General features: G+C 41.3%; 1 protein-coding gene across 2 annotated transcripts; it reads right to left on the bottom strand.

Annotated features, from left to right (window-relative positions):
* Positions 1 to 6: 6 nt before the first annotated feature.
* On the bottom strand, positions 7 to 24,911 carry LOC109917978 (endosomal/lysosomal potassium channel TMEM175). 2 transcript variants are annotated; one of them, XM_048593209.1, is made up of 7 exons: positions 24,387 to 24,904; positions 24,036 to 24,087; positions 21,233 to 21,268; positions 14,274 to 14,357; positions 4,384 to 4,548; positions 1,535 to 1,613; positions 7 to 843 (listed from the first exon to the last, which is right to left on the bottom strand). In XM_048593209.1, exons 1-7 carry the CDS (start codon positions 24,428 to 24,430, stop codon positions 710 to 712), a joined length of 594 nt encoding a protein of 197 aa, XP_048449166.1. In that variant the 5' UTR covers positions 24,431 to 24,904; the 3' UTR covers positions 7 to 709. The 2 variants fall into 2 exon arrangements, with proteins under 2 accessions (XP_048449166.1, XP_048449167.1); XM_048593210.1 differs by lacking the exon at positions 21,233 to 21,268 and having other exon boundaries at positions 24,387 to 24,911.
* Positions 24,912 to 25,000: the final 89 nt, after the last annotated feature.

Here is a 25,000-nt window from a genome sequence, read left to right as displayed (position 1 = left end):
TTTTTATACCTCTAACTCTTTCCCCTTTAAATATGAACTATTCTTTAAATTAGTAATTAACTTAGGAGTGTTTACCAGACTTTTCCATCCACCTTACATTCAAAAATTCAATCTCCTCAAAACCAGAAATTATATTCCTACAATATATGAATCGTGAAATTAGAAATTTTCACAACACTTTTAAATATATAAAATATATTAAGAATGAATTGACTAAAATATCCCTGTTCTGATGAAGAACTGGACTCGAGACATTAACTCTGCTTTCTTTCCACAGATGATGCCAGACTTGCTGAGTTTCACCAACAATTTCTGTTTTCATTTCACATCTCCAGCACTCGCAGCTCTTTGGCTTATTACATACCTGTTTTGATTACTTATGTGTAGATAGTTTAAGTTTAAAATCTAAATATTTATTAAGTTAACTCCAGATCTCAAAATCAATATAATATTGACTTATCAAATTTGACTGAACACATTAGAATGTTGCATGAGTAAATTATTAAAGATACTAATGAACAAAAAGAAAACTATTCCCTTTATCAGTTCTAATTAAGCTAATTAGATGTGATTAGGAATCCACAGTTGAGTGCTAACTATAGGTGAATAATCCATGAGTCACTTCTACCAATATACCTCACACTATTTTTTTTTAAAACATCTAACTGATGAAAAGCTTAGTAATACAATTGATATTGATAAAGAAAACTTACCATATGTCTAAAATAAGAAGTGTTGCTACAATTGCAAATACCCCATCACTGAAAGCTTCCACACGCTCTTTGCTCAGCGGTTCGTTTGGGTGAAATGTGTAAAATGGTACTCTCCGAAGTTCTTTCGGACCTTGCACGGAACACAAAATATGCAAATGTTTTTTCTCTTCCCTACTCAACTTGTATATATTTCCAGTTCATAGAATCCCTACAGTGTGGAAACAGGCCCTTTGGCCCAACAAGTCCACACCAACCCTCAGAGCATCCCACCCAGACCCATCCACCGGTAACCCACCTAATCTATACATCCCTGAACACTATGGGCAATTTAGTAGGACCAATCCATCTAGCCTGCACATCTTTGGACTGTGGGAGGAAACAACACACAGACAGAGGGAGAATGTGCAAACTCCACACAGACAGTTGCCAGAGGGTGGAATTGAACCTGGGTCCCTGGTGCTGTGAGGCAGCAGTGCTAATGACTGAGCCACCATGCCACCCCAAGTTAACGTAGAAAAGTTCACAAAGTTTTCACTAAAAATGTTGTGAAATTTGTACTTGCTTAGTATGTGTCTCTTTAGTAAATTATCCCAGCTGTCACTTCCCACCATAGTTCCTCATGTTTCAAGGAAAAATTGGAGCTTCTATGCAAACTTTTCCTCAATCACATGTCATTTCACTGTTCATGGTTGGAGGTGGAGATGATTGCTCGCTGAAATAGCAATTGCCCTTTCAAAGAAATAGAATTTCTAAGTGGGACAATATTGCTATAAACATACAGAAAGTGGCTCTGCACAGTGACTACCATCTCATGTACTCACCCTTTATTTTGTTCCTACACCACTGTGCACACTGAGAAAGGTACGGGAGAAAGATGACAAGTGCAAGCACTGCATATGCCTGTGAAAATGAAAGTTGCCAAATAATGAAAAGTAATTGGAGAAGATACTATAATATGGCACAAAATATGTTGTTAACACCTTCCATTAACAAGAACAAAATAGCTAGCATAAAAGACCACTCATTCTTCTAAACTCAATAAGCTCAGAACCAACCTATTCAGCCTCCCCTCATAAGACAGTGTCTCAATACTTGGGATCAGCCTCGTGATCCTCATCTGAATTGCCTCCAATGCCAGTACATCTTTCCTTTGATAAGCAACCCAAAACTGTTCCCAGTATTCTAGCTATAGTCTGACTAGTGCCTTGCATAGTTCTGGCAAGATTTCCCTATTTTTACACTTCATTCCCTTGAAATAAAGACCAATATTCCATTTGCCTTCCCAATTACCTGCTGAACTTGGACACTAGTCTTTTGTGATTTATGCACAAGGACTTCCAAATCCCTCTGAACTGTAGCTTCTTCTAGTCTTTATTCATTTAATTAACATTCAGCTCCACTATTCTTCCTGACAAAGTACATACCTCACATTTCCTCATATTATATTCCATCTGCCAAGTTTTTGCCCACTTACTTAATCAGCCTATATCCCTCTGCAGGCTCAAGAGACATCTTCACCCCTTATTGTCCTACTCAGTTTTGCGTCATCTGCAAACTTGGCTATAGTATATTCACCTTCCTTAACCAAATCATTAATAATATAGTGAATAACTGTGGTCCTAGCATTGATCCCTGTTGCACTACACTAGTTTCAGGTTGTCATCCTGAAAATGCCGCCCGATCGCAACTCTATCTTCTATTAGTTTGCCAATCATCTATCCATGCTACCTTGTTACGTGCTACAATGACTAACAATGAAACAAAATCTTGCACACAAGTAGTTTGTATGTAGTGATCATGCTCTCAGAGAACTCATAGGCTCTTAATGTATTAAGTAGCTTAACATATGGTCCCTTATTTATATGGATGATAGTATAAGGTAGGGATGGAGGTTAGATAGACCTTAGGTTTAGGGTAAAAGTTCGGCACAACATCGTGGGTCGAAGGCCCTGTACTGTGCTGTACTTTTCTACGTTCTATATTCTAGGTTCTTATCAGATGCCTTCTGAAAATCCACTTTTATTGAACCCACTGCTTCCCCTTTATCTATCCTGCTTGTTACCTCCTTAAAGAATTCTAATAAATTTGTCAGAAGCTGTGACAATTCCACTTAATCATATTTCTAAATGTTCTATTACATCATTTAAAATAGACCGTAGGGTTTACCCACTAACAGATGTTAAGCTATCTAGCCTACGGTTACCTATTTTCTTTTTCTCCTTCCCTTTTTAAATAGACGTGCTACATTGACGGTTTTCCAAAATCCAAGGATACTTGGAAAATTACTACTAATGCACCCACTATCAATGTAGGTACTTCTTTTAATATCCTAGGATGAATCCCAGCAGGTCCAGGGGATATATCCGTCTTTAGCCTTATTAGCACTTTTTCTCTAGTGACAACTATTGTACTTCTTTCCTCTCCCTTTTTTGCCCTTGATTATTTAGTAAATTTGGAATGCCATTAATATCTTCTATTGTTAAGACTGGTGCAGAGTATTTATTCAATTCCTCTGCCAGCATTTGCTGGTTCTGTATTACTTCTGAAGTCTTGTTCTCTCGGGGGTCTATGTTCACTTTGGCCTCTCTCTTCCTTTTTATATATTTAAAGAAGCTCTTCCTGTCGGTCTTAATGTTATTCAAAAGTTTACCTTCAAAGTTTATTTTCTCCCTCTTTTTTTTAATGTTTGTCTTTTATTGGTTTTTAAAAATTTCCCCAATCCTCTGGCTAACCACCAATCTTTATCACATTGTACTTTTTTTTTCAATTTGATACCGTCCTTAATTTCCCTTATTAACTATAACTGGCTTACATTCCCAGAATTCTTCCTCCTCACTGGAATATATCTTTGTTGTAAGCCATGAATTATTCTCTTAAAGGTCTGCCATTTTTCCTCAACTGTCTTAGCTGCTCAACTGCTTTCCCAGTTCACTCTAGCAAGTTCTGCCCTCATTTGTTTATAAATTGCCCTTATTTAAGCTTAGCGAAGTTGTTTCCAACCAAAATTCCTCCCTCTCAAACGGAATGCTAAATTCTACCAGATTATGGTCACTGCTTCCTAGGGATCTTTTACTTAATTTCCAGACATCAATACGGATGCAACCCTACCTTAATTTTTGTTTAATTCACTCATGGGACATAGGCATTGCTGGCTGAGGCCATTTATTTCCCATCCCTAGTTGTCCTTGAGAAAGTGTGGTGGTCAGTTTTCTTTAAAATCAAACTAGTAACACAGTATGCTTCCTCTTAGAAACTTATGCAGCAAAAGCATTTTGCTCTCATTGCTTTTTGTTGTTTTGCCATGATTCACAGTACAAAACAGATATACATGATTCAGACTCAAATTTGATTCTTTTCTCAGTAAGTATAGTTAGTACAGATTACTACTCAAATGAGACAATATCAATTGGCAGTCAGAATTAACATGCATGAAGCACCTAAATTGAATCAGTACAATTACACCTTCAGAACTAGCAGATTGTTATCAGATTGTGCTTCCAGAAGACTGATCTTAATTTAACTAATTGAATTCTTACATGTTCCTGGGCCTTTCAGTTGCAAAGCTTTGCTTTCAGATAATTTTTTGGAAGTATGGTTCTTGAAGCTGCCACATTTATACGAACAGATTTACTGAACACTTTAAGGCTGAGCAGAGGGAAAAGAAACTTACCATGGGGCAATAGATGAAAGACAAAATTCCTGCTAAAAGGAATAGAGCTGGAGCTTGTAAAATCATCTTTAAAATTTGGTACTTATAAGAAATTTGTTCTTCAGATGCACAAATATGGGCATTCAATAAGTAAGGTCGGTGGAATCCATAAATCACAATTATAGCCTGTTATGACATTAGAAGAAGAGGTTAGCTCTATTAAGTTTCTTCTTTAACAATTACAGAACACGTTATTATCATGGAGTATACTAGTTATATAATATCCAACAATATACATCCAATAACATATATCTTTCCTCCTTTCTCAATGTTATGTATAGACTTCAACGGATGGCAGTAGAACTAGTTAATAAGTATTGACATTTGGATAAAGCAGGCTTCTTATCTCGAGTTGAAACAGCTGAATTTGAGCCTCTCTTTCCCCAACAACTAAACAAACATACTTTACAATGGTAGTCAAGAAAAGAGACGAGGGAATGGGAATGTCGTTGTGTTTATTTTCCCTCACCTCATCTAATACAAGAGAATAGAGGCCAATCGTCTCATCTCCAGGACACTGCTGCAAATGTTGGAAGTGGGATGTGGGGGTATAGTTTTTGCTAATGGGAGCAGTTTACAGTAATGTTTGTAATCTTCAGATACTCAAGCAGTCTATCCCCAAAACCTGGGCAACGTTTAAGCTTGAGCTGATAACTACTACAAGTGCTAGGCAATGGCTTTCCCCATTGAGAGAAGCCAGAAAGCCCAGTTTCAAGTCTACCTGCTTCAGAGGTGTGTCATAATACTTCTGAACAAGCTGTCTAATAATATACACAAATACAATTGCTATAAGAGGAGGTAAAGGTTGGAGAATCCGTAGCAAGTAACTGATCTCTTGTCTCCACAAAGCCTGTCCATCATATACCAGGCACAAGTCAGAAAAATACTGCGTGCATATACGCAGTTTAACTAACTCCAAGATAAAGCAGATATCAACAGAATGTACTATAGCAACTTGCCAAGGACCTTGCACAGCACTTTCTAAGCCTGTGATCTCTACCATTGAGAAGGACAATAGCAATGGATGCGTGGGAACACCACTACCTCGTCATCAAGTGACATTTTATCCTGGCTTGGAATTATTTTGTACTTCTTTCACTGTCATGAGGTCAAAATCCTGGAACTGCTTTCCAAACAGCAATGTGAACGAACAAATTAGGAGCAAGAGTAGGCCACTGTCATTCAATAAAATCATGGCTGATCTGATTACTCCAGAGCCCTATCTACCCCTGATAAACAGCCACCTCCTTGCTTATCAAAAATCTGTCTACCTCTGCCTTAAAAATATTCAAAGGCTCTACTTGCACTGTTTTTTGAGAAACAGCATTCCAAAGGCGCCTAAACTCTATGCAAGGAAGTAATTCTGCTCCTTCCTATTTCTCTCTTAAACGAGACACCCCTTATTTTAAGGGGCTAGTTCTATATCCTCCCACAACAGGAAACATTCTTTCCATATCCACATTATCAAGATCCCTCAGGATCTTATACTTTCAATCAAGTTGCCTCTTAATCTTCTAAATGCCAGTGGACACAAGACGAGCCTTTCCAGCCTTCCCTCATAAGACAACATGCCCATTCCAACTATCAATCTAGTAAACCTTTCCTGAGTTACCTTCAATGAAGGAGATCAGGACTGCGCACAGCATTCCAGATTTGGTTTCATTAATATTGTGTATAACCGAAGCATAATCTCCTTAGTTTTATATTCAATTTCGAGGTCTGCAAATTTACAGCACATACGTTTCTTTTTTATTTTTTACACCAAAATGGACAAATCACATTTGCCCACACTGTACTCTATTTGTCAGAACCTTGCCCACTCATTTAACCTACTTATACCCACTTACACCCAGGTTATACCTTCTTCCACCAGGCAGAGATACAAAAGTTTGAAAACGTGTTCCAACAGATTCAAGAACAGCTTCTTCCTCACTGTTATCAGAATGAACGGACCTCTCATACATCAGAGTTGATCTTTCTCTGCACCTTCTCTGTAGCTGTAGTGCTATATTCTGCATTCTGTTCTATTACCCTGATGTAGGGTATGATTTGTCTAATTAGCATGCAAAACAATATTTTTCACTGTATCTCAGTGCACGTGACAATAACAAATCAAATCAAATTTAGGGGTATTTTCACTGAGGTCCTACCAGGACAAAACAAGGACCAGTATAGCCTGCTATCTGGTTAACTCCAGAATGTGCTTCTCTAAGAAAACATTCCATGAACATTTCTTCTGTTCTACTTTTGTCCAGATTGCTTTTCCAGTGCATATGCAGTTTAAAATTCCCCATGATTGTTACCGTACCTTTCTGATAAGGTCTCACATTCATTCCTCTATGCTCTGCCCTACATGGTTACTGTTAGGTCTGTCCTACATTGCGATTACTATTAGGGGATCTATATACCTCTCCCTCAAATGACTTCTTGCCTTTATCATTTCTCATCTCTCCACAAATGTCTTCTACATCCCACTTTCCCGAACTTAGGTCATCACTTGTGCTAATATTATCATTAATAACCAAGGGGGGATGGTGGGCAGCGATGGCCCAATGGTATTATCGTGGATTGTTAATCCAGAGACCCAGGTAAGCTCTGGTGACCCAGGTTCAAATCCCACCACTGTAGATGGTGGAATTTGAAATCAATAAATATCAGGAATTAAGAGTCCAATGATGACTGACCATGAATCCACTGTCAGAAAAACCCATCTGGTTCATTAATATTCTTTAGGGAAGAAAACAGCCATCCTTACATAGACCACAGCAATGTGGTTGACTCTTAACTGCTCTATGGGCAATTAGAGATCGGCAGAAACAATATTAGTCGAGCCACTGTCATCCTCATCCCATGAATGCATGAAACAAAGTCAGCAGTCCACCTTTACTTAGCTTCCCATCTTTCCTAAATGTCATGTTCAATTTGTTCTGAAATTCCCTCAATATTCAGATCAATATCATTCTGTAACTATGTATGATAATGACTATGCTAATGCCCTGTGAACAACAATCCATTCCAGGCTTGTAGCAATGCATTCATTTATCTATTTTTTTCTTATTTTTGCCAATTTGCATGCAGCAAGTAATAAACCAGACATTATTATCTTTTAAGTAATGCTTTTCAATTTTGTGCTCAGATCGTCATACTGACAAAGCAGAACTTCTTTCCTTTCCCTACCTAGGTCATTGTTGCCGAGATGGACCACAGACACTGGATCCTCTTCCACGCACTAAGTTCTTCTCCAGCTGTAAGCAGACATCCTGAACCTTGATGCAGGCTGATGCAACTTTCTGGATTCTTACTGCGTTGCAATTTCCTCACTATCCTGTGCCCTACGATGACTGCCTTACTTTTTGCTCCCTCCACTTGAATAGATTCTTGAACCAACTGCCATGGTCAATTAGCTTATCTACCAGGCAGCCCCTTCTCTCATCCAAACAAACTGAAAAAAACCTCAAACCTGAATTGCAGAGACTGAAACTTCTCTGGGTGCCCTTACTTGCCCCAGCTACAGCCAAACCCCCCCGTCACAACCAGACACTTACTACAAACATGTTTACCCTGGATCACACAAGCATCCAGCAGCGCTCCCATCTTGCAATCGCAACAGATCACCTGCACTGCAATGTCATTATTTATTTCTTACTTAATTAACTACCAATGCATGCAAGATAATTCTCCAAATAAGCTTTATTACTAATAAACTTTACAAAAATTAGTAAGACTTTACAAATAATAATAAACTTTCTGAATTTTGACAGATAAATAAACAAAATACTTAGCACCAATCTCAAATATCTTTGTGAAGTCATGTTTATAATTTTCTCCAAATGTGGTTGGCTCACTAACTGAGCCCAAGTTAGTTTTACTCAAGTTCTTGAAAACCTCCCATACTGCACTGTTTGTAAGCTCTCAAACATTTCCTCTTCGCCCTCGGAACCAAGATGGCACCGGAGCATGGCGACACGTTGGGAGTTGTCTACAATAGATCTTATTCTTACATATCTTATTGTTGTTCTGCTCTTCTAAACCTCAATTCTAAGTTTATCAGAATTACTAACAATGCTCTCTTAATTTCTACTTTCAGGTTTGAGGATCCACAACCAATGAGGCTCGATTACCCATGCTGGAACGATGCTAGAGGCAAGCTCCGAGAGATTGGAGGCCTTCCAACCTCTTGCAGGCCTGAGCTCGACATCCAGAACTGAGGCCCAACCAGCGTGGGAACAAGACCTGACCCCACAGTGAACAGATGTCGAGTAAGCCTGACCAGACTGACTGCAAGATCCTACCCCTGTGGAGCACTCGTGAATGCAAGTAGTGCCCAGGGCCCCATTTGATGCACCCACTTGCCTTGCCAACGGTGGAACCGCAAGCCCAGAGAGATCAGAGGCCTTCTGGTCTCTCACGGGCCCAACATCCTCAACCTCATGGAAACCCGGAACCGAGGCCCGACCAGTGTAGGAACAAGACCCGACCCCATTGTGACTTGACATTGAGGTCTGACTGAACCAAGCACAAGACCACCCCCTCCCCTGAACATTCAAGGCTGTGACTGGTGCCATGAACCTATCAGGAGCATACACTTATCTCTCAAAGCGGCAGCCTCCTTCACCAATGCCCAGGATTGACAAGGAACAGCAACCCACCCAGGAAATGTAGGAGATGTGCTGGACTTCAGGTGAGACTGAAACTTCAGAGTTTCAAGTTCCCCCTCCTTGGTATACTTCTGGCAAACGCCCAAGCCATTGAGAACAAGATGGATGACCTCAGAGCTAGACTCACCTTCCAAAACAAATTGAGAGACTGCTGTGTGCTCTGCTTCACAAAGACATGGTTCACTCCTGCTGTACCCGACTGTACCTTACAACCTGAAGGTTTCTCAGTGTACTGAATGGACCGCACAGCATCCTCAGGCAAGGCAAGGGCTGGGGGTCTGCTTCCTGATCAACACCGCCTGGTGCTCAGACGTGGCAACCCTGGCATGTTACTCCTCTCTGGACCTAAGATATCTTACAGTGAAGTGCCATCCTTACTACCTGCCGTGCGAGTTCACCTCAATTATCCAGACAGCAGTTTACATCCCACCCCATTCATAAGTGAAGAGTGCTCTTGATGAAGTATACAGAATACTCAGAGCTTGTTCATCGTAGCCGGTGACTTCAACTAGGCTAACCTCAAGACCGTACTACCAAAATACCATCAACACGTCTTCTGTCCCACCAGAGGTCCAATATCTTTGGCCATTGCTATATAACCATCAAAGATGCCTACCCACTCCATCACCTGCCTGCATTTCGGAAAATCAGCACACAAAACTGTGCTCCTCCTCCCAGCTTACAAGCAGAAAATGAAGTAGGGGGACTCAGTACAGAAAGTAGTGCAGTGTTGTTCTGAGGAAATGGCAGGGCTTCCATGGGACTGCTTAAGAGTCGGTGGACTGGTCCATATTCAAGAACTCAATGGTCAAACTAAACAAGTATACCACTACCATTACAGACTTCGTAAGTCAGTGCACAGATAATTGCATGCTGAAGAAGCTAATCCAAATGTTCCCCAACTGGAAACCATGGATGACCCAGAAGATCCATCACCTCTCGAAGCCTAGGTCCGAGGTGCTCAATTTGGGCAACCATAATCTATACAGGAATTCCAGATAAGATAAGGCAAGGCCATCAGAGACGCCAAGCAGCAATACCAAACTAAGCTTGAGACCCAGACTAACCACATGGACATCCATCGGTTGTGGCAAAAACAGGCCACACAAAGAAGTCAAACAGAATCATGGGCAACAATTCATCCCTACCTGATGAGCTCAATGCATTCTATGCTCGCTTCGAACAGAAGATTAGTGAAATGATGTCATCTATCCCAACAGCCTTTACGTACCTGTACCCACAGTCACCGCCACAGACATTAGATCAGCCTTCTTAAGTGAACCCATGGAAAAAGACTGGCCTGGATGGTGTCACTGGCTGTGCACTCAGACTCTGTGTGGATCAGGTAGCAGGAGTATTCACAGACATCTTTAACCTATCCTTACCACTATCTGAAATCCCCACCTGCTTCAAGAAGACCACCATCAACCCGTTCCAAAGAAAAATTATGCAGCATGCCTCAATGACTACCACCCGGTGGCTCTGACCTCCAAAGTTTAGTCATGGGTCACAACAACTCCACCTACCAAATTGCCTTGATCCTTTGCAATTCACCTACCAGTGCAACTGATCCATGGTGGATGTCACCTCTCCTGGCCCTACACTCATCCCTGGAAGAGCTGAATAACAAAGATACCTAAATCAGCCTCCTACTTTTTGACAGCAGCCCTGCCTTCAACACTAATTCCAAACAAAATCATCTCTGAACTCCAAGACCTACGTCTCAGTCCCCCTGATGTAACTGGATCCTTGACTTCCTGATCCATAGACTGCAATCAATAAGAATAGGTGACAACACCTATCGTATTGTATAATCCTTAACACCGGTGCCCTGCAAGGCTGCATACTCAGCCCCCTACTATACTCCCTACACACTCAACTGTGGGGCCAAATTTTGCCTCAACTCCATATACAAGTTTGCTGATGAAACCACTGTTGTAGGTCAGATCTCAAACAACAAGACAGAATATAGCAAAGAGATTGAGTGCTTAGCAGCATGATGTAAAGACAACAATCTCTCCATCAATGTCAGCACAACAAAGGAGCTGGTCAATGACTTCAGGAAGCAGAGTGGAGCACAAGCCCCTGTCTGCATCAGTGGTGCCGAGGTGGAGATGGTCGAGAGCTTCAAGTTCCTGGGAGTGATGATCACCAGCAACCTGTCCTGGTCCACCCACGTCAATGCTTCAGTCAAGAAAGCACAATGCCTTTACGTCCTCAGGAGGCTAAGGAAATGTGGCATATCCAGAGAGACACTTACCAATTTTTATAGATGCACCATAGAAAGCATCTTATCTGGATGCATTACAGCATGGTTTGATAACTGCTCTTCCCAAGACCGCATGAAACTACAGACAGTCGTGAACACAGTCCAGTCCATCACGCAAACCAGCCCTCCATCCACTGACTCCATCTATACCACTGCCTTGGGAAAGCAACCAACATAATCAGAGACTCCTCCCACCCTGGCTATACTCTCTTCCACCCTCTTCCATTGGACAGAAGATATAAAAGTTTGAATGCACGTACAAACAGATTCAAGAACAGCTTCTTTCCCGCTGTTATCAGACTTTTGAAAGAACCTCTCAAATGTTAACTCTGATCTCTCTCTCTGCACCTCTGCCACTATGACACTGTATTCTGCACTCTGCTCTGCTACCGTGATGCACTTTGTATGGTACAATCTGCCTGTACAGCACTCAAAACAACACTTTTCACTGTATTTCAGTACATACGACAACAATAAATCAAATTCAAACTGTTTTCAAGCTCTCAAATATCTGTCCTTGAAAGCTATTTTCAAGCTATTGGGCTGTTCCACTCTTGCCCTGTTTTCAAGCTCACAGTCTTCTCCCTTTATACACTGTTTTAAGCTCTCAGACTTATCTCCTGTCGAGTTGCTTTTAATATCGTCAGCTGCACCCCTCTTGCATTGTTTTCGAGTTTGTTGATTTTCCTCATAGAGGCTTAAGTCTTTAGAACTCTCTACCTCAAAAAGCAGTCTTTATGGATTTCTAAGGCAGAGGTAGATTTAGTCCCAACATCCAAGACATTTACAGAGATTGCAAATAATTGAAGCCCTAGCACCGATCCCTGTGGCACTCCACAAATTACAGCTTATCAACCTATTAAAAACCTATTTATCCCTATTCTATGCTTCCTGTTAGCTGATCAATTTGTTATCCATGCTAATATGTTACCCTTTCCTCCATGAGCTTTTTTTTTTGCTGTAACCTTTGATGTGCCAGCTTACCAAATGCCTTTTGGAAATTCAAGGATAATCACAGCTACTTTGTTTATTAGTTCCTCAAGAAGATCCAAAAAATTAGTCAAACAATGATGTCCCTTGCAAAAATACATGTTGACTCTGCCTAAGCATATTATAACTTCCTAAGTATCCTGCTATAATGTGCTTAATAATGGATTCTGACAATTTCCTTAGTACAGATGTTAATCTAACTAGGCTACAATTTCTTGCTTTGTCATTCCATTCTTCAGTAATGGTGTTTTCCAATTTGCAGGGGCCTTTCCAGAATCTATGGAAATTGGAAGATTATAACCAATAACCAATATTTCTACAACGACATCAGCCACTTCCTTTTAAACGTTACATTCACCCCATCTGGTCTCAGGGCTTGTCAGACTTTAAAACCATAAGACACAGAAATAAAAGTAGGCCATTCAGCCCTTCAATGACATCATGGCTGCTCTTATAATCCTTTATTAACTTTCCTGCCTTTTCCCCATAATCCATGAATCTCTTACTGATTAAAATTTTCTCGATGTCTTGAATATGCTTAAGATTAATATTTTTTCCAGCACATTTCCCTAGGGGAAATTACGATGGTTTTAAATTCTTCCTTTTCAGTCTTGATTTTCAAGAGGTTTGAGATTGTGGGACAGGAAGTCAAAGGGTCACAGGAGTGGATTCAATCACTTACAGTGTGGGAGAAGCTCTCACAATTATGTTCAATTCTCTTTAGCTGCCAAATTTCCTGTGGCCCAGAAACTCAGACAATATTAATGCCGAAACAGGGAGAAACTCTCAGGATGGACAGTTTTGTTAAAATATTAAAATGACCCTCCACTCTCCTAGCAGTGGGCTGATCACCATTCCTGCCTCTATTAAAATGAGGAGTGGGTAGATTTCAGATGGGCAAGATTCAGGTTTAACATTTTTAAAAATAATATTTCCAGCCTGACCTAAACTTACTAGTTTTTTGAGGATTAAAATTCCCTCCATTTTGCAGTGATAGTTTTATACCAAATACTCTCTCTGTTAATTTAACAGATATTAAATCAATTGAAATAAACAGGCATAAAAACAGCAACAACAATAAGTTGTACCGAATAGAGGACACCATGTTAGGGGCTGATAGCAAAAGTCTAGTTATTTTTCAATAGTTGGTTGCATACAAATATCACTTCTGTAACTTTAATTGCTTCTTCCCGAAGTCAGAGGGCAACTATTGAGTCAACGGGAAAAAAAAAAGGACTTGTTCCTCAGGCTCCAATTCTGGCATGGCTTCCTGACAAACCTCATCTCTTATGCGTGTCCTTCAAATATTTCAGCAGAATCAAACATTACTATCAACTAGAGGAAGGGTCACCAGACCCAAAACATTAACTTTGATTTTTTCTTCACAGATGCTGCCAGACCTGCTGAGCTTTTCCAGCAACTTCTGTTTTTGTTCCCAATTTACAGCATCCACAGTTCTTTTGGTTTTTATCAAGCATTACTATGCCAGGTTCTGCCTATGGGAATTCCCACTGCCCTAAGCTTTTAGTCTTGTAAGGGCAGATGGTGGCTGCATGCCCATAAAACTATCCTGGGAATTGTAGATATTTTTAATCAACCTGTTCAGACATGTCATGACACATCTGAAGCAGATGAGATTTGAATCAGGACCTTAGGGACCAGAGGTAGGGACACTACCACCATACCACAAGATCCTCTAAAATGACAGTTGGGAAATGAACGTGGTCAATTGTTTGGAAGGCAGGTAAGTTCACCATTATACAACCATCACTGCACTCCTGGGAATTGTAACATTAGGCAAGTAGCAAATATATTTGGCCCCCAGATACTTTATGGTCATTCCAGCACATTTGACAGAAAGGCCAAGGAACTACAACCTCACGTTATTAATCACTTGCTGTAAGATTGCACAAGTCAAATCATTTAATTCATACCTGAATTAATCCAATGATAATGGCACAAACACAAAATGAAAGAATTCCAAGTGTGTCATCTGGAAATGAGGCCATCAAAGAAAACTAAGAAAGGAAAAAAATGTTTAACACAGGTTTCAGTGGTTCGTAGCTGTATTAGCCTTCGCATTTTAAAATATACTTTTACATTTTGAATATATTTTTAAGCCCAATCATGCTAAAAAAATCTTAATTCAACACTCAGAATTATAGAATGATTACAGCACAGGAGGCCATTCAGCCTGTTGCACCTGTTCCAGCTTTCTGCAAAAGAAACTCAGCAAGTCTGACTCATTCACCCTTCCTACATAACCCAGAAAGCTTTTCCTTCAGATAACTATCATTTTAAAGCCTTGATTGAATATATCTTCACCACACTCTCAGGCAGTTATTTCCAGATTCCAGTCACTCACTCATCAAAAAAAATTCTTCATGTCACTGTTATTTCTTTTTGCCAGTCACTTTAAATTGGTGTCACGTAAGTCTTGAATCTTCTACCAGCAAGAACTGTTTCTTCCTCTCCAAATTTATATAAACTCTTCATGATTCTGAGTACACATATCAATTCTGCTGAGGTTTCTTTCCTCTAAGAACAGACTCAGACTTAACAATCTGTGAAACTGAAGTCCTTCACCCTAACTACTGTTCTTGTAAATCTTTACTGCACTCTAAGGACTTCACATCCTTCTTAAAATATGATGTCCAGAATTGGATGCAATATTTCAGTTCAGGGCAAACCAATGTTACTTACTGGGTTGTCATAACTTCCTTTCGTAAAGCCCAGAATCTCATATCCTTTCTTAACCACTTTCTCAACCTATGACCTTTGCTGATCTGCACGCTTATACACCCAAGTTAATTTGCTCCTGCATCCCTTTAGAACTGTAACCTTTATTCTGTATTGTCACCTTGCATTCTTCCTACCAAATGAATCTTCTTCAATTCTCTACACAGTTTTATCTACCACTTTCATTGCACCAGCCTGTCTATGTCCTCCTGAGGTCTACTACTGTACTCCTTAAAGCTCACAATACTTTGAAGTTCAGTGTCATTTGCAAATTTTGAAATTGTCCCAAGTCCAGGTCATTAAAGTATATCAATAACAGAGATGAGGAGGAATTTCTTTAATCGAAAGTGGTAAATCTTTGGAATTCTCTGTCCCAAAGGTCTATGGAGACTCAGTCATCAAGCATGTTTAAGACTGAGATTGAAAAGGTTTATACATATTAGAGATATCAGGGAATGTAGACAGTGTGGGAAAATTAAGTCAGCAAATTATGGAACGTGCTCATAAGGCTAAATAGCCAACTCGGGCTCCTATCTGTCAAAGAAAGCAAGGGTTCTAACGTTGTTCCTTGGGAATCTCAATGTATACCTTCCTCCAGCGCAAAGTAAGCATTCACCACTACACTATGTTTCCTGTTACGCAGCAAACTCTGTATTCAAGTTTACTGATGGCAGATTTGTCAGCAAAGTTAGCTACTGCCTGTGTGACACTTTGTTAAATACCATTTGGAAGTTCATGTACACTTATGAATTGCAATTAGCCTCCTAACCCACTCTGTTAACACAGCTAAATTAGTTAAACCAGAGCAAATTAGTTAAAGAGGAAACAAACAGGTCGAAGAGGCAGGGATGGGGCCAGTAAAGGTGAGTGTAGGTGGGGAGTTAGGAAGGGGATAGGTCAGTCCAGGGAGGATGGACAGGTCAAGGGGGCGGGATGAGGTTGGTCGGTAGGAGATGGAGGTGCAGCTTGAGGTGGGAGGAGCGGATAGGTGGGAGGAAGAACAGGTTAGGGAGGCAGGGACGAGCTGGACTGGTTTTGGGAATGCGGTAGGGGGAGGGGAGATTTTGAAACTTGTGAAATCCACATTGATACCATTGGGCTGCAGGGTTCCCAAGCGGAATATGAGTTGCTGTTCCTGCAACCTTCGGGTGGCATCGTTGTGGCACTGCAGGAGGCCCAGGATGGACATGTCGTCTGAGGAATGGGAGGGGGAGTTGAAATGGTTGGCGACTGGGAGGTGCAGTTGTTTATTGCGAACCGAGCGTAGGCGTTCTGCAAAGCGGTCCCCGAGCCTCCACTTGGTTTCCCCGATGTACAGGAAGCCACACCGGGTACAGCAGATGCAGTATACCACATTGGCAGATGTGCAGGTGAACATCTGCTTGATGTGGAAAGTCTTCTTGGGGCCTGGGATGGGGGTGAGGGAGGAGGTATGGGGGCAGGTGTCGCACATCCTGCGGTTGCAGGGAAAAGTGCCGGGTGTGGTGGAGCTGGAGGGGAGTGTGGAGCGGACAAGGGAGTCACGGAGAGAGTGGTCCCTCCGGAAAGCAGATAAGGGTGGAGAAGGAAAGATGTCTTTGGTGATGGGGTCGGATTGCAGATGGCGGAAGTGTCGGAGGATGATGCGTTGTATCTGGAGGTTGGTGGGGTGGTACGTGAGGATGAGGGGTTTCTTTTTTGGTTCTTATTGCGTGGACGGGGTGTGAGGGATGAGTTGCGGGAGATGTGGGAGACACGGTTGAGGGCGTTCTCGACCATCGAGGGGGTGATGTTACGGTCCTTGAAAAACGAGGACAACTGAGATGTACGGGAGTGGAATGCCTCATCCTGGGAGCAGATGCGGCGGAGGCGAAGGAATTGGGAATAGGGGATAGCATTTTTGCAGGAAGGTGGGTGGGAGGAGGAGTATTCTAGGTAGCTGTGGGAGTCGGTGGGCTTGAAATGAATATCGGTTTCTAGGTGGTTGCCCGATATGGAGACAGAGAGGTCCAGGAAGGGGAGAGAGGTGTTAGAGATGGTCCAGGTAAACTTAAGGTTGGGGTGGAAGGTGTTAGTGAAGTGGATGAACTGTTCGAGCTCCTCGTGGGAGCACGAGGCGGCGCCGATACAGTCATCAATGTAACGGAGGAAGAGGTGGGGTTTAGGGCCAGTGTAGGTACGGAAGAGGGATTGTTCCACGTAACCTACAAAGAGGCAGGCGTAGCTTGGGCCCATGCGGGTACCTATGGCTACCCTCTTTGTCTGTAGGAAGTGGGAGGAATTGAAAGAGAAGTTGTTGAGGGTGAGGACGAGTTCGGCTAAGCGGATGAGGGTGTCAGTGGAGGGGGACTGGTCGGGCCTGCGGGACAGGAAGAAGCGGAGGGTCTTAAGGCCATCTGCATGGGGAGTGCAGGTGTAGAGGGACTGGACGTCCATGGTAAAGATGAGGTGTTGGGGACCGGGGAATTGGAAGTTCTGGAGGAGGTGAAGGGCGTGGGTGGTGTCACGGACATAGGTAGGGAGTTCCTGGTCCAAGGGGGAGAAAATGGCGTCTCAATAGTTGGAGATCAGTTCGGTGGGGCAGGAGCAGGCGGAGACAATGGGTCGACCAGGGCATTCAGGTTTGTGGATTTTGGGAAGGGGGCATTCAGGTTTGTGGATTTTGGGAAGGGCATTCAGGTTTGTGGATTTTGGGAACCGTGTCTCCCACATCTCCCGCAACTCATCCCTCACACCCCGTCCACGCAATAAGAACCAAAAAAGAATCCCCCTCGTCCTCACGTACCACCCCACCAACCTCCGGATACAACGCATCATCCTCCGACACTTCCGCCATCTGCAATCCGACCCCATCACCAAAGACATCTTTCCTCCCCCACCCTTATCTGCTTTCCGGAGGGACCACTCTCTCCGTGACTCCCTTGTCCGCTCCACACTCCCCTCCAGCTCCACCACACCCTGCAACCGCAGGAAGTGCTACACCTGCCCCCATACCTCCTCCCTCACCCCCATCCCAGGCCCCAAGAAGACTTTCCACATCAAGCAGATGTTCACCTGCACATCTGCCAATGTGGTATACTGCATCTGCTGTACCCGGTGTGGCTTCCCCTACATCGGGGAAACCAAGTGGAGGCTCGGGGACCGCTTTGCAGAACGCCTACGCTCGGTTCGCAATAAACAACTGCACCTCCCAGTCGCCAACCATTTCAACTCCCCCTCCCATTCCTCAGACGACATGTCCATCCTGGGCCTCCTGCAGTGCCACAACGATGCCACCCGAAGGTTGCAGGAACAGCAACTCATATTCCGCTTGGGAACCCTGCAGCCCAATGGTATCAATGTGGATTTCACAAGTTTCAAAGTCTCCCCTCCCCCTACCGCATCCCAAAACCAGTCCAGCTCGTCCCTGCCTCCCTAACCTGTTCTTCCTCCCACCTATCCCCTCCTCCCACCTCAAGCTGCACCTCCATCTCCTACCGACCAACCTCATCCCGCCCCCTTCACCTGTCCGTCCTCCCTGGACTGACCTATCCCCTTCCTAACTCCCCACCTACTCTCACCTCTACTGGCCCCATCCCCGCCTCTTCGACCTGTTTGTTTCCTCTCCACCTATCCTCTCCTCTATCCATCTTCTATCCGCCTCCCACTCTCTCCCTATTTATTTCAGAACCCCCTTCCCCTCCCCCTTTTCTGATGAAGGGTCTAGGCCCGAAACATCAGCCTCTCTGCTCCTATGATGCTGCTTGGCCTGCTGTGTTCATCCAGCCCTGCACCTTGTTGTCTCGGATTCTCCAGCATCTGCAGTTCCTACTATCTCTGATTCAAATTAGTTAAAGATGCCTTTGCAAATCCATGATGACTTTTCTTAATTATTCCTCATTTCAAAATGTGATTTTGTACTAAATTATCGTCGTAAAACCTTTATTACCAAAATTTAGCTGACTGGTCTGCAGTTGCTGAACTTATCTTCACATCCCATAGTTACAGAAGTGTGTGATTTTTGCAGCATTTGTGAGCAGAGAAACAGACTTATACTTTGAGTCAAATATGACACTTCTCCAGAACTAGAAGATAGAAACATGATGGGAATTGTGCCATCAAAAGGGGAGCGGAGGAGAAATTGAAAGGCAAGGTTTGAGATTGGTAGAACTTAAATGGAAACAATACCCTGAAACAAAGGGTAAAAGGAGTGGTAATAGTTCAGAAGAGACAAAGCATTTACCCAAGTGAGCATAAGTGCCAAAATAGTGACCAGATTTTACAGAAAGCACACACATGAAAACAAAATGCAAAACTGCCACCAGGCAATAAAAAGAAAATCAAAACTGGGAAACAGGGCTCACTGTTTGAAAGTGTTGAGCTCAGCATAATGTCCAGAAGGTTGTAAAGTACCTAATCAGAAGATGACTTGTTATTTTCACAGCTTGCATTGAAATTACTGGAACACTGCAGCAGGCCAAGGACAAAAATGTCAGCAATAGCAGCAAGGTAGTGAATTAAAATGGCATCATCAGGAAGCTCTGGGTCATACTTACAGACAGAGCACAGATGTTCCACAAACAGGTCACCCAATCTGCATTTGCTCTCCCCTTTGCAGATGACTGCATTGTGAGCAGAAAATATAGTATACCAATTGGAAGAAGTACAAGTTAATCCTTGTTTTTCATAGGAGGATGATTTGGGGCTTTGGACGGTGAAGAGAAATGAGTTAAAAGGACAGGGGAGAGCTTAGTGGTATTATCAGTAGATTATACTAGAGACACAGGTAATGTTCTGGGGACCTGGGTTTGAATCCTGCCATGGCAGACGGTGAACTTGAATTCAATAAAAATCTGGAATTACATGTCTAATGTTTACCGTGAAACAGTTCATCTAGTTCACTAATGTCCTGTAACGTAGCAAACTCTAGTCCTTACCTGGTCTGGCCTACACCTGACTCCAGACCCACAGCAATATGGTTGATTCTTAACTGTCCTCTGGGCAATTAGGGATTGGCAACAAATGCTGGCCTAGCTGGTGACACCCACATACATGAATGAATAAAAAAAACTAAATGAGAGGTGCCAGAGGCAAATCATGAGGCATTGAGTATGATTAAGGAGTGGATCAGGGTTTTGTGAAGTGTTTTGTTGGAATTAGATGGGTGGGAGGCAGGGATCGGGGAGGATTACTTTTTAATTTTCCACTTTTCTGACACCATTCCCATGTCTGAGGAAGAATGGCACGTTATTGCTCCTATAATTTCAATCCTTACTTCCCTCAATATCCTTCAATGAATTGTGTCAATCCTGGAGATTTCTTAACTGCCTGCCTACTTAAACCGTTCAACGTAGGAGAAGTAAAACATTCAATCCAGTGTCATTCAATGAAATCACGGCTGATCTGATAATCCTCAACTGCCTCTTACCCAAACCCATTGATCCCCTTCCTAATTAAAAATGTGTGTCTTACTTTTAATGACCTAGTTTCTACAGCTTTCTGTGGTAAAGAATTCTACTGATTCATTACCCATTAACAGAAGAAATTCCTCATCTATGTCCTAATGGAGTGGCTCCTTACTCTGACATTATGCCCTCTGGTTCTAGATTCTCCCACAAGGGAAAACAACTCCTTAGCATCTAAGCCACCTATAAATTTTGAATGTTTCAAAAAGGTGACCTCTCATTCTTTTAAATTCCAATGAGTACAAGGCCCAACCTATTCATCCCCTCCTCACAAGAAAATCCCTTCATGTCCAGGATCTAAAGTTCTCCTTCCATCATATATAGTTATATATTCATTTGTACACTCATCAGCAAGTGGTATCGGAAGTAATTCAAAAATCATTAGTTTTATTTCCTAGCTTCCTAAACTTTGCCTACAGACTTCTTCTATCAACCTATGTCATTGGTATTGACTTGGGCTACAATCTTTGGCTACTCTGCACTGATGTGAATTAAGTTGTATACAATTCTAATTATGACAAATTTAACAAAAAAATGCACCTTAGGGTATGCATTTAACAAACCTATAAAAAGCTTGACTATGCAAAATCACACAAAGCAATGCACATTTTCTCAAAGGGAATACATTATAAAACACAATTTTTGCCTTAAAACATTGTGGCGTGCTACTTACATACCCGTGAATGCTAAAAATTCCATAATATATATTTACTTAATGTACAACTACTTACTGTATAAGGCAGGAAGGTTATGAGCATCATACATGCCTATAAAGTAAATATTATATCACTTTAGATTACAATTCAGACTGATGCTGCAGTGTATGAAACCAATACCAAATAAAGTTGCTTTTACATAATAATTTTGCTTCTTTACAAACTGATCTGAAATGTGCACTGACGAAAAGCTGGCAGGATAACTTCAGTTAATTTATAATCTGAATCTTGAGTAACCCAAAATATGAGCTGCTATACTCAGTATAATGGGGAATTTTGCATCATATACATGTGAAGTCCTGCTTTAACAGTGACTTGTTTGGCACTTTTTAAACACAATATGAAAATCTCTGAATAGTAATGATATTCCTGCTCAGACTCATCACACTGAAAAATAACCACAATGGAAGACTGAACTCACTTGGCAGTAAACCAAAGTAAGATATAACTAGTGGTGTAGTTCAGATCTGCTGGTTACTGTAGAAAAGACCACAAAGAACAGGCTACTTTTTTAAAAAAAAAGTAGAATATTTTAACTGAAAAAGCATGAAAATTCCTAGATTGTATGTCTTATACAAACGTGTTCAGGGTTTATGTATTAAACATTTCCATACAAAACTCCTGATTCATTATCTATCCTGAGAGTGTGAAGATGACATGCTATGCTGTCTGTTCACATCAATCAGAAAACAGCACTAGTACTGCAGGAGATGTTGGCTGTACTTTAAATGTTATCTTCAAATCAATCAGGGTCATGATTTCTCATGTGACTGACTGGCAGATCCCAGATCTTTGGGTGCATGGAGCAAGATGCCCCATAAGGTCATGGAATCTGGATTGCAGGATTTACTTTATTTTCTTCTTTGTCATCAGTACAAAAGTTGTGGTATTTGTATGCAGAACATGATGCAGCCTCATGGGACAAGTTATTACCATTCTGAATGACTGGGAAAAACCTCCGCGTAGTCATTAGGGTAAACGCAGCCGTGACTCAAGAGGAGCTTTGGAACACCTCTGACACTATGAGACAGTCAAAAGAACTGGATCTGGTACGGAAGATGGCTTTTAGCCATGCAAACACAACGGTATCCATCAAAGTTGATTTTGCAGCAGCTTTGCCTGAATGGCTTCAAGAAGGATACTGATGTTTTCCCATTGAATCTAGAGATGTGACAGAGGCATTGCTGATGGAATTTCTCTAGTGTTCTTTCAGGTATCACTGATACACAGAGGAGGTCATACTGTAGGTCAGTGGGGTGGTAACAACAGCTGCACTGCACAACAGGATTTCTGTTGACTTGCAGAGGTCTCATCATCAAACACTGACTATTGTAGTTTGTAGAAGGCTGAATTTGTAAGACTGAATTTGTGCAGCTCAGCATTTGTTGGTTCTCCTTCTCAATGCTGGCCTTTTGAGAATGGTGACTGCTGAGCTGGAAATGCTCAACATGTTTTGGAGTCTCTCCTTCAACACATATAGAGGATAGACCGGATCAAAGAGATCCAGAGTGATATCCAAATCTCACACAGAGTGGGTAACAAACACTGCAGCCATCTGCAAAATGTAGGTCATACATATCGGTGGTGGTCAGTTTAGATTTAGCACAGAGGTGACCAAGGTGAAAGGATTTTCCATCTATTTAAAACTGACATCAGATGGCAGTTGATCTTTGAGAAGGTGAATTGCTATTGTGAATTAGCTTGCAACAAGTTACGACGGTTATCACAGCCTTATTTGACCGGATTTTGAAGGTGTCTATTTCAGATCTCCCACTTAAGACAGAAGAAACGTTTTCGGAGTATAAGTTAAGAGCCTGTGTTTATAGAGTACCTTTGAAAACCTCAGGACATCCCAAAAACGTCTTCTAGCCAAATCAATAATCTTGAAGTATAATGTAAAGCGTTCTACTACACTGTCAAAATGAAGAACTCATTTTCAACATGTCATGGGATCCACAAACAGCGATATGATAATTACCACACAATCCGTTTATTAGCCAGGAGAGGCTAGATAGGGTCTCAGTTTAATGTTTCATTAAAAAGACACCATCCGTGACAATGCAGCACTCTTGCCATTCTGCACTGTTGTGACAATCTAGAAAATGTGCAGGCTTTTGGAGTAGATCTTTCTGACTCAGAGACCACTATGCAACCACTGATCAATGCAAAATGGATAATAATCTTCATGCAATATAAATTATAGACTATGAAAAAATATTTTATGATTTTGATGAATTCCATAAATCTTAGTGCTCCTCAATTTTGCATTTGTACTCCTACAATGCTAGTACTGTTTTCTAACTGATGTGAACAGACAACACAAATTATTAATTTTTCAAGATCAGAACAGTTGATGATCCAGAAATTCTGCTGCATACATACACCCTGAAAGTAAGTAGCAGCAGATAACTTCGTACAAGTGACAATGCAGTTGAGCATGATCCAATCTCTGCAGATATTGATTTTTCTCTTGATAATCCTGGGACCAACTGTAGTGCCTCTACCATTATCATTTCAGTTGAAGTCAATTAACTCAGTACAGATTGTGGAATGAACCGGGACCTACCTGGAGTCAGCAACACTGTCACTTTTAATCATCAGAGATCAGGGAATAACTGATAGCAATACACCATTTTTAATAAAGTGCAATACAAAATATACAAAAGTACAATAATAGCACCAGGAACAATTTCAATGTGGAATTTACAAAGACAGTATCTAACCAACAACTTGATGTTATGGGTATATTTGCACAAGAGTGAACAACATTTGCTTCTTCTTCAGTTAGTTTGAAAATCTTAATAGATTGTATACTCACCAAGTTCAAAAGGGCAAGAACATCATCTATTTGTTCAATCACTTGGAACAATCTAAACAAAGATATTTAAAAATTGCAGTTCTGTTCAAAATTTCAGTTCAAGTAACACATTTTAAAAATAAAACCTAGAAATAAGAAATGTTTCCAAGTGGGAATCACATCATTTTTTAAACCAACAATAATGAAGCTTGCAGATGAAACTGAAAGTATTAACACAAGGTCCCTCCACATAACTTTTAAAAATAAGAGGTCTCACACCCATGTGATTTGTTTTTTTTTACTGAGCACAGAAGTTGTTTCTAAAGTAAGTTAACAATGAAAGTGCACCACATTTGTAAAAACAATATTTACCTGATATGTGAAGCCCAAGCTACAGTCACTATTAAAAATGTCATAATGTAAACAGCTATCTTGGTTGTAAGAAGCTGCTGCAGACTTTCTTCCAGCTCCTAGTTCAGAAAATATAATGATGTTATCTGGCAGCGGATATCATCAAAATGTACGTAACTAATCTATGGTGTACCTATATGGCAGCTGCTAAATGCACTTCCATGAGTTGTTAACATTTAAATTTGGAACATAATTACAGCGAAATTAACTTTGCATTCAATGTAAATTGCAAGACTTATCATGTTACTAAAAACAAATGTATGAATTCTTTTTTCCCAGCTGTACAGGAATTCTATCTCTCATTTTTCAACTGGTGCAGCAAATTGTACTCTTCATTTGTCATGACATAATGGCCTTGAAACAGAAAAAAAAAATAGAAAACATTTAGCAGACAAAATATTACCTTTGATGTGCACTCTTTGTGGCTTTGTTGGCAAATACAATAGCCAATTGGTGCACAGCAAGGACCCAGAAAAAGCAACATGATAAGCATTTAATCAATTTTTGATGGTATTGGTTGAGCAAAATAGTGGGAAAAGTTCATTCTCTACTTTGAATAGTACCAAGGAAGCTTT

This window comes from Rhincodon typus, unplaced genomic scaffold (assembly GCF_021869965.1).
Source record: "Rhincodon typus isolate 14 unplaced genomic scaffold, sRhiTyp1.1 hic_rhity00002495, whole genome shotgun sequence".
Taxonomy (NCBI): domain Eukaryota; kingdom Metazoa; phylum Chordata; class Chondrichthyes; order Orectolobiformes; family Rhincodontidae; genus Rhincodon; species Rhincodon typus.
The sequence above is the reverse complement of the archived record's forward strand: the minus strand, read 5'-3'. Positions and strand labels throughout refer to the sequence as shown.

What these genes read in the sequence shown, in the direction of transcription:
- LOC109917978 (XM_048593209.1), bottom strand. Translation starts at nt 24,430, where the DNA reads ATGACATTTTTAATAGTGACTGTAGCTTGGGCTTCACATATCAG. An exon ending in TAACCTTCCTGCCTTATACA is followed by an intron (nt 14,358 to 21,232) that starts GTAAGTAGTTGT and finishes TTCCTTTCTTAG; the next exon opens with TTTTCTTTGATGGCCTCATT. An exon ending in CTTTCATCTATTGCCCCATG is followed by an intron (nt 1,614 to 4,383) that starts GTAAGTTTCTTT and finishes TCATTTTCACAG; the next exon opens with GCATATGCAGTGCTTGCACT.